Source organism: Suricata suricatta, chromosome 10 (genome assembly GCF_006229205.1).
Source record: "Suricata suricatta isolate VVHF042 chromosome 10, meerkat_22Aug2017_6uvM2_HiC, whole genome shotgun sequence".
NCBI classification, from domain to species: domain Eukaryota; kingdom Metazoa; phylum Chordata; class Mammalia; order Carnivora; family Herpestidae; genus Suricata; species Suricata suricatta.
The window spans coordinates 56,695,390-56,705,344 of record NC_043709.1 but is presented as its reverse complement, the minus strand read 5'-3'; the positions used below and the strand labels follow the sequence as shown (position 1 = coordinate 56,705,344).

General features: G+C 46.1%; 1 protein-coding gene across 3 annotated transcripts; it reads right to left on the bottom strand.

The window, feature by feature from the left end:
• Nucleotides 1-483: 483 nt before the first annotated feature.
• On the bottom strand, nt 484-8,843 carry APOF (apolipoprotein F). Of its 3 annotated transcripts, XM_029953263.1 has the most exons (3): nt 8,754-8,843; nt 8,535-8,639; nt 484-1,472 (listed from the first exon to the last, which is right to left on the bottom strand). In XM_029953263.1, the coding sequence occupies exons 2-3, from the start codon at nt 8,568-8,570 to the stop codon at nt 606-608; spliced, it is 903 nt and encodes a 300-aa protein (XP_029809123.1). In that variant the 5' UTR covers nt 8,571-8,639; nt 8,754-8,843; the 3' UTR covers nt 484-605. The 3 variants fall into 3 exon arrangements, with proteins under 3 accessions (XP_029809123.1, XP_029809125.1, XP_029809124.1); XM_029953265.1 differs by lacking the exons at nt 8,535-8,639; nt 8,754-8,843 and adding an exon at nt 3,820-3,860; XM_029953264.1 differs by lacking the exons at nt 8,535-8,639; nt 8,754-8,843 and adding an exon at nt 1,949-2,013.
• Nucleotides 8,844-9,955: the final 1,112 nt, after the last annotated feature.

Below are 9,955 nucleotides of genomic sequence, written 5' to 3'. Positions count from 1 at the left end.
GGCGGAGAGAGAAGGAGACACAGAACCAGATGCAGGCTCCAGGCTCTGAGCTAGCTGTGGGCTGACAGTTTAGATTGTGGAGCCTGCTTCAGATTCTGTGACCCCCGCCCCCACTCTCTGCTCCTATCCTGCTTGCACTGTGTTTCTCTCTCTCAAAAATAATAAACATTAAAATTTTTTAATAAAATTCCTGCATTTGGGGGAGCCTGGGTGGCTCAGTAGGCGATGGACTCTTGGTTTGGCTTAAGTTATGATCTCATGGTTCATGAGTTCAAGCCCTGCATAGATATCTCAGGGCGGAGAGCCTGCTTTGGATCCTCTGTTTCCCTCTCTCTCTCTGCCCCTCCCCTGGGCGTGCACACACACACATTCTCTTTCTCTTTCTCAAAATAATAAACACTTTTTAAAAAATCCTGCATTTTACATCACTGCCTTCCTCATTGATAACAAACTATAGAGATTTGGATTTTGAAGAAACACACATTACAGCTTGTAGATTTGTTCATTCTGTTAGCACCACCCTTTACATCCCAAGACTGCTATCTCAAGAATGGAAGTTATAGCTATTAAATAAGCCCTGAATTAATAAGAAAGCCAAACCAAGGTCAAAGGGCCATGGGAGTTGTTTCTTCCAGGTCACTCACGTTTGAAGCCTGCCCCCAGGCCTCCTTGCTGATCTCTGGAAGAGGGGTGTTTGCCTCATTCACATAGTAATAGTGGATCAACTGTTGAATCCCAGCCTTCACTGCAGGTTTAAGTGCAGCGCTGATTAGTAGTCCTGTGGGTCCCCCAGATAACCCAACCATGGTCATCAGAAAGTCATAACCCATATCTAGGACCCCATCTTGGCCTCGTTCCTTGGCCTTGTCTGAGCAGTTCTGAGCAGCATAATATAGAGCTGTGCCCAGGTTGTAGTAGGTTCCCACTCCTGGAAACAGCTGGACTATATTGTGCACACGCTGTTCCTGCTCATGCTCACAGTCACTGATGGGGAGGGATCGTTGGGCTCTTTGTGGGCCGGGGTACTCCCTGGTCAAAAGTTGTAGAGCAGAGGCCAGGGCATCCACTGAAACTGCCCTCTCTGTGCTTCTGCTTTTCTGGAGCCCTTGAAGATGCCGGATGAGGATCTGTGTGGCTTTTACACCCCCCTGATGGTACAACTGAAGTTGCAGGGTCCAGACATCAGCTTGGCAGCCAGCTTTCTCCAGGGCGATCAGCAGAGGCAAGCCTACCAAGAACTTGGGTAGAGGAGCCATGTGGGTGAAGCCAGGCAGGGATTTTGGGAGCAGGGTCTGGCAGAACAAAGGGTCTGAGGAAGGTGTCCAGGACCTCAAGGATGAAGGAGGGCGCATCAGTATATTTGTCTGGTTTCCATATGAAATGGCATCTGCAGGGTGCAGCAGGAGGTAGCAAAAAAGCAGCTCAACTTGTATCATGATGAATCTGAGGCCACACATGTCTGAAACAGTACGCTGGAGAGGGGAGAAACCAGAAAAATACAAACCAGTTCCCTAAGGGCTGTGATATGAAAAAAACCCAGGACTCAGGGCACATCTCAGCCATCATCTCCAGACTTCCCTTATTTTTAGGTAAAGGTTCAAGAAATAGAAACACAGCCCTATTGTTCCCATTTGGCCTTCCCCATCTTTAAGTCACCAAAGACTTCTCTGCTTTATTACCACCCATTTTTGGGCACCTGGGTGGCTCAGTTGGTTAAGCGTCCGACCTCAGCTCAGGTCATGATCTCATGGTTCATGGGTTCGAGTCCTGTGTCAGGATCTGTGCTGACAGCTAGCTCAGAGCCTGGAACCTATCTTCGGACTCTGTGCCTCCCTCTCTCTCTGACCCTCCCCTGCTCATGCTCTCTCTCTCTCTCTCTCTCTCTCAAAAATAAATAAAAAACATTAAAAAAAATATTACCACCCATTTCTAGGGGACCCCAAATTACCATACGTCCAGGTGAGAAGTGAGTGTCTTGGTAGCTTTGGTTGCTCCTCAATCCAGTTCTGCCCACTTCTCTGCTCCATGAACAAAGGAGAGATTTGCTTTCCCTCATAACCAGTAAGAGATGTAATCTATGCAAATAGTTGTCCTTTGTATTGGCTACTCAAAACCTGTCCCCTTGTCACACACTCGACTTCAATACCTAAGACCCTATTCTTTGGCATTTCCTACAGGTCCCTGTTACATTCCCATTCTAGTTCATAATATGCACTGGGAGACCCAGAGTCAGGAGAGATTAAATATCTAGGATTCTCTCTTATTTTCTCTCTTTTCAGTTTAAGGATTAAATTAGTGAGCTACAGCATCTAGCTGGGGATTTAGTACAGGGTGGATGAATGAGAAAAAGGTTAAAATACTTCTCATGCTTAGTACATTTTACAAGCACAGTATATGATGACTGAAGAAAAAGAAAAGAAAAGCAAAATGGAATAACCAGAGGCCGGGACTTTCTAAGTGGAGAGGGGCAAGGCTAACACCAGTCACATGTGTGTTAGCACTGGCATGAAATAAAGAACATGTATCTGTCCTGAGTAATCTGCTACATTTCTAACTACTTAACATGTCCCATCCTTGAAGAGAGTCCTGAGAAGAGACTCTTGTTGCTTAGTTGGCACTGAATATCTGAAGTAACCATAGACAAATTCCTGAATCAATTTCTCCATAAAGCACTTCCAAATAACTGTGGAACCTTGGGGGTTTCTTCAGCTTTTTCCCTAATTCTTTCCCACCCTCCCCAGACTTACTCCTGCAGTTCTAGGGGATATTGACAGCAAATTCTTTGAACTGTGTCAGCAACATGGGAGATGGCTGGTAGACCTACCTCACCAGTGGACATATTTGCCACCATCAATACATCCCTCAGGGTAAATAGCTGAGTGTTGGATTTATCCAAGCTTCCCTCCGGATCCCCCCAGAGCCCTCAGAATAAACTTTGTATTGCCAATGCATTCCTCTGTCTGTGTTTTACTCTCTCATGGATGAGGGTTTCAGTTGATGCCATTTCCTTCCATCCTAACACGCTGAACCTGCAGAATGTGGGCCTCAGTTGGGCAGTCAAGGACACCCCCACAGCTAAGTAGGATAGATACTCAGAGTGGCTGTGGAGGGGGCGGTGTGCAAGAGATCCTGGAAGGTCTTGAGATCTGGGAGAGGGATCTGGCTGGAGAGTATTTTCAGGAAATGCCCAATTTTTGTCAAAGATGGCTGGAAGGTCAGAGTCCCTATCTGAGCATTTCTTGGAAAGATAGTGAATGGGGACAGCAAAACACAACAAAGGGGTACCTGGCTGGCTCACTTGGTAGAGTATGTGACTCTTGATCTCTGGATTATGTTTGAGCCTCATGTTGGGAACAGATTACTTAAAAATTAAGTCTTAAAAAAAGGGGGGGCACTTGGGTGGCTCAGTAGGTTGAGCATCCAGTTTTGACTCAGGTCATGATCTCATGGTTTCTGAGTTCGAGCCCTGCGTCAGGCTCTGTGCTGACAGCTCAGAGCCTGGAGCCTGCTTTGGATTCTGTGTCTCCATCTCTCTCTGTCCCTTCCCTGCTCATGCTTGCTCTCTCTCTCAAAAAAAAAAAAAAAAAAAAAGAGACAGCAAAGGAGCAGCACAGCCTGGATCATGGTGGGTGAGCAGGAAAAGCCCTGCTAGAAAGAAGCAGTGCTCAGGTTGGGAAGTAGGAAAGGCTTGGGACAAAGAAACCAAGACTGATCAGAGCTTGGAAGTGGCCCTGCCCTTGGAAAACTTATTTACCCTTTAAGCACCCTATGGTGGACATAGCTTTGCCCCCACCCTTACAAACTGTGGGCAGTCCTCACCTGCTCCAGAAACAAGCCAGAGGAACAAGATTGTCCGAACACGTCCCTTCCTCAGTGCTTCTCTTATCTGAATGACAGTGCTCTAGAACTCACCTTCTCTTCACTCGAGCCAAAACAAGTTGGCTCTTCTGAAAACAGTAAAGGACGTACGTTCATAAATATTTGTCCACTTCCTCCTGGCTCAGGCCTTATCTCCTCACCTTTGCTCCATGCTGACAAAAAGGCCATTGCCCTTTGTAGCTACTGATTTTCCTGCCTCATATCCTTGTGACCCTAAGGATTTCTCTAGACCTAAACCTAGATGGCGAAAAATTCCTGTCTCTTCTGGGGAAGCAGGGAGGCAAAAGGCAGGGACACCAATGATTTCTGTGCAGAAGTCCCCAGAATAGTTCTTATTCAATGGGCTTACCAGAGAGAAAAACGAGAAAATAGAACCTACCAGCAAGCCACTCCAAATCAGGCCAACTTATGTTTTTCTGCATCATTCTAGCACAATACCCTAATTAAACACATCTATTACCCTGATAGTACTTCTAAGCCTATATCGGAACCATAGGAATTGTTTCATTTCTCATTTCTGGGGTGTAGATGAGAAACTGTAGTCTGGAAAATAAGGAACAATGGCATGTGGTGCCTCCTAAAACTGGAATAAAAGTCCCCACATCGTTTTGCCATACAGGTTCAGAAAGAAAGAAAAAGATATACCACATCTGGGCCATAAAACAAAACTGTTAGACAAATTTAAATTAGCATGCTTTTTAACTACTATATATTTTATCACTGTATATCCTATGGATATTAGAGCTAACATTTATTTTGGATTCTGAGGAATTTAAAAAAATTTTTTAAAAATGTTTATTTTTGAGAGAGTGCATGTGAGCGCAAGCAAGTGGGGGAGGGGCAGAGAGAGAGGGAGACATAGAATCTGAAGCAGGCTCTGGCTCTGAGCTGTCAGAACAGAGCCTGACGTGGGGCTCAAACCCACGAACTGTGACATTGTGACCTGAGCTGAAGTCGGATGCTTAACCGACTAAGCCACGTAGGCACTCTTAGTTTGGATTTTGAATGTCACACTTACAGCTTACCAAAAAATTAGAATTCATTCCTTCTATGCCTATCTAGTTTTCTTCTAGCACAAAACTCCCAGTTCCAGGCTCTCAGTTATAGCTCTTAAATAGACCCACCAGTGGAGAGCTAAACATACTGCCTCTGACACCTGTCCCTTTTAGGTCATGGAAGTTGTTTCCTCCAGGTCACTCATATCTGCAGTTCCCCTAAGTTCTGCTCCCTTGTCTGGAGCTAAACCTCAGCCCTTACCACAGGCTTAAATGCAGAGCTGACCAACAATAGCACTGGTGCTAAACATCACAATTATAAGGTTGTACTCTAGATCTCTGGCCTCATCTCAGCCATTGATTGGCCTCTGAGCGGCTCTAAGCAGTACAGTACAAAGCTGTGCAGTTTTTAGTAGGTCCCACTCCTGTCAATGACCGGACTTCACTGTGCTCAGGCTGCTCCCACTCCCAGTCCTCAGTGGGGCGGACACATGCGGCCTTCTGAGTCCAACACCTGCAGAACAGGGGCCAGGGTACCGCATGGTACTCTCCCCGCTGTGCTCTGCTATTCCCGAGTCCTTGGAGCTGGTGGGTGTGGGTCTATGTACTTTTACACATCCCAGCATATAGAGCTAAAGCTGTAGGTCCAGGCGTTAGTTTGGTAGTCAGCTTCCTCCAGGGATCCCCAAGTGCCAGGCCTATCAGATCTTGGGTAGAGAGGCCACGTGGATAAGCCAGGCAGGAAATTTAGGAGCCAAGTCTAACAGAATCAAGGGTGTGCAAAGACGGTGGCTGGGATCCTGGAGATGAGGGAAAGGGCATCAGGACCTTTGGGTTCCATATGAAATGGCAGCCATAGAGTGTAACGTAGCAATAAACGATCACACTACTGCCAACGTGGGAGTTAGAAAAAATGGTTTTGTTTATGCTTCACCTGTAAGCTTCTGTACCTTTTAGGTTAGGGTCCATGGAATGAGAAATGGAACCCAACTGATCTCACTTGGCCTTATTCCTAGGTCACCAGGGACTTCTCTGTTCCACTTTCTACTTCCCAAATTACCAGTTAGTGAGATGTACGCCTTCCCAGCAGGTTGCTCCACTCCCAGTACTGTCTGTCTCATGGGAAGGGAACAAAGGGAATGGCTGCTTGCCTCAGTAATCAGTAGGGGACACGACTGTGTCAACTGTTTGTATGTTTGTACTATGGTGTTCTGTTCAGAGCTCCCTTCAAGAGAACATGCAGTGAGGAGTCTATTTGGATGACATCTTAAGTTTTGACTCCTTAGGATTTTCTGCAGTGCTCACACCCATGTCACTGTCTCCAGGCTGCTCAGAGCTAAGAATTGGTGGAGGATTCTAGGGCTAAACCATGTCTGCCAGGTATGGGGCTCCTCAACCAGGTCATCTTTGGGGTTCTCCATCAGCGAGACAAGCTTTTCTGAGAAACACTGCAATTTTCCCCTTTCTCCTTTCACAGGCATCTGACTACCATCATGGGCTACAGACTCTCCCAATCCATGCTGCTCTATCTTCCCTTTATCCTTCAAAAGATTTCCCCAGTAAATCTCTTGTTGCATTTTTTAAATGTTTTATTTATTTTTGAAAGAGAGATCGAGAGTGGGAAAAGGACAGAGAGAGACAGAGGGAGACACAGAATTGGAAGGAGGCTCCAGGCTCTGAGCTGTCAGCATGGCACCTGATACAGGGCTCAAACTCTTGAGCTGAAAGATCATGACCTGAGCTAAAGTCAGACGCTTAATGGACTGAGCCACCCCGGCGCCCCAATCTCTTGCATTTCTAATTCCACCTGGGCCTCTTCTTCCTAGAAGACCTGAACTGCACATGTATTGACTGACTGGAGCCTGTCTAGTTTTCAGATACTCCCCAGTAGCCTGAAATTTCTTCCTTTAAGCAGTATCTACCTCTCCTTCCCACATCCCCACTCTAGTTCAACACAGAGATCCAGGGAGACTACAGTGAGAATCAGATGGCTATGACTCAAATATATAAAAATAGCTTTTTATTCCTCTTTTCATTTAAAAATTTCAAAACTATATGGTAAATAAATGGAAAAAGATAGCAATACTTTTGTGCCCAATCACAGCAAATGGTCTATACTTGATAAGAGAAACCAGTAGAAGAAATTGGGGCTGGAAGTTTCAAAGAAGCCTAGCAGATCAGGGCCCCTTTGGGGGGCATTTCATGGAAAGAGAGCCAGTGGGGACAGCAAGATACAGCAATGGAGTACGGAGAGACTTGCTGAAGTGCTCAGGTTGGGAAGTAGGGAAAGGCTTGGGATAAAGACACACCAAGACCAGTCCAAACTAGGAAGTGTCTTAGCCCTTGGAAATTTCAGTTACCGAGATAGCTTCACTCCTATCTTTAGAGGCTGTGGGAGGAAAAAAATCAAGTCGGAGGAACAAGACACTCCAAATGCATCCTTTACCTAGGGCTCTCCCTGATCTCAGTAGCTATTTCTGGACTCTTCTTTACCCCACATTAGCTAGAAACACAGTGAGCCAGGAAACTGATGGTTTCCTAAAATAGGGAAAGACATGACATTCGCAATATTTATCTGTCTCTGTCTTGCCGAGACTTTATCCTCTACTATGCTCCATGCTAGAAAACTGGCTCTTGCTCCCTTATGGCTCCTGCTTCTTCCTGCTGTACACACTTGTCACCCTGAAGATTTATCCTCGACAAAGGATCTGGAAGTGAGAATGTTTTCATGTCTTCTGTAGGGAAAGCTGGAGAAAAGGGAAGGGTGACGGTCTTTTTAACCCTAAGAGTTAAAAGCTCTTCTTCCAAGAACATAGCAAGTGGAAGGCTGGGGGACTTAGATTGGCACACATCACACCAACATTGGCAACTTTTAATTTTATACATTTAATGTAATACCAAACACAAAGCAAACATGTTCACCATCTGGAGAATACTGCATCCCAACCCTACCTCGATGGCAGGAATTAGGTTCAATCTGATGTCTACAGAGTGATCAAAGGAAAGAATATGAGGATGGGAGCATCTGGTGCCTTTTAAAATGGTGCAAACCCCCCACCGGCCCCATCATGTCATAAAGCTCCCCAGCTGGTGCTGTGACCCACCTCTGGCAGAAAGCCAAACAGGGTCCAAAGTGCCTTCTATATCTCACTCACTCCTCCAATTGTCTAAGGGGTGCTACTAACCCAAAGAAACAGATCCTAGAAGAAGAGGAGTAAGTCTCCAGAGAGCTCCTGAGGCATACTGCAAAACTGGGAGATGCAAGGAGTGACTGAGGAGTTGTCCAACACTGTTGCCAGAACTTCCTGGACCCCAAATCCATGGGGAAACCCAGGACTCTACTGCTTCTGTCTAAGTAAGAGGAGATTCTGGGGGTCCTGTTTCTGAACTCTGACTTAAATTCACCACCTAAAAATGGTCTACCTCTACCCCAAAGCTTCTGGCTCTTCAGTCATTCTCATCTTCATCCTCAATTTGAAATCGTTTCTTCTTTTGGATTCTTGGAGCTCTGGACTCTGATGCTATGGGAATGACAGGGTGAGAAGAGAGAGAGAATCTAAATATGCTATGAGGAAAGAAGGACAGTAGCGTTGACCTTCGGAACTGACAGAAGAGTGCTAGAGGTCAGAAGAAAAAGCAGGTCCCTGTCAGACTCCCTACCTTTGTTCCTGCCCTCCTCCTCCTCCTGTTCCTCATCACTGTCCAGCAGTTGTCGCTTCCTGGATACCATTTGCAACGGTTCTTTCTCACCAGCGGCCCCTTCCCCTGAAATGACCACGAGAGGCATGGAATTAGGGAACTGTGCCCTCATCTTCTCAAAATACCCTACCAGCGCTCTAGATCAACATGGCTAAGTACCCAACAGGTAAGTGGTCTTACTGCCTGGGGACGTCAGGCCAGCTTTCTTTTTCCGGGCCACCAAGAGAGCCCTCAGGGCTTGTGCTCGCTGTTCCTCCTCCTCCTCAGGGCCTCGCTCTCCAGGGACTTTAGGTTCTAGTCCTGGCTGAAGTTTTTGCTCCTCCTCTGGTTGACTCAAAGAAGCTGCTATTCTTCGGAGCTGGGAAGGATTCAGCTTGGCTGGAATCCTCCAGAAGGTTTCCTACAGGAGCAAAAAACTTGAAATGAAAGCAGCAGGAAAGGAGCAGACTCTAGTTCACCCGATCTTGATATTATTCATTGAAAAAATATGATCCCACATTGGTGAAGATCTACAAGGGTTGTAAATTCTTATTGCTTATCTATCCAATATATGCACAACATCTAGTACAGTGCCTCATACATCACAAAGTTCCCAGTAAATTCAGTTGTTAAATGAATGAATGACCCTGGGTGGCTCAGTCGGTTGAGTGTCTGACTTCAGCTCAGGTCATGATCTCACAGTTCGTGGGTTCAAGCCCCATGTCGGGCTCTGTGCTGACAGCTCAGAGCCTGGACGCTGCTTCAGATTCTGTGTCTCTTTCTCTCTCTACCCTGCTTGTGCTCTCTCTCTCTCTCAAAAATAAACATTAAAAATTTTTTTTAAATAAATTATATGAATGAATGGATATTGGGGATATAAAGATGAATCAGATATGATCCCTGCTTTCAAGGAACCCAAGCTCTAATGGGACAAAGAAGTAAGAGACTATAATCTCACAGGATAGGGGCTACCTCAAGGGAATGAGTAAATCCTAGCTACCAAAGTTACTACTTTAGCTCTAGAGGTTGAAAGAGTCGTAGGGACTGCTTCTCTGAGGAGGTGAGAACTGAACAGACCTTGGAAGGTCAAGCAGAGGGTCATCAAAAAGATGGGTGATATGCGAGTGTCACCTTGTTTGTGTGGCTGGAGCCATCCAGTGGAGGGACTGGCATGATCAACTGTATGGAGATATGAGCAGCCTACTATCTGGAGGATAGAATGTAGTCCAGGAGGAGGACGGTGAACCACAAGTGTGTGGGTGGCGTGGCCGTGAGGCTGCAAAGGCTGGCCAAGGCCAGGCATGCCACTCAGAGGCTGAGGACTCTGTCCTAACAATAGTGCGGAACTGTTCAGTTGGTTGGTTCAGGAGACTAATATAATCTCTCCTGGAGAGACACAGAAG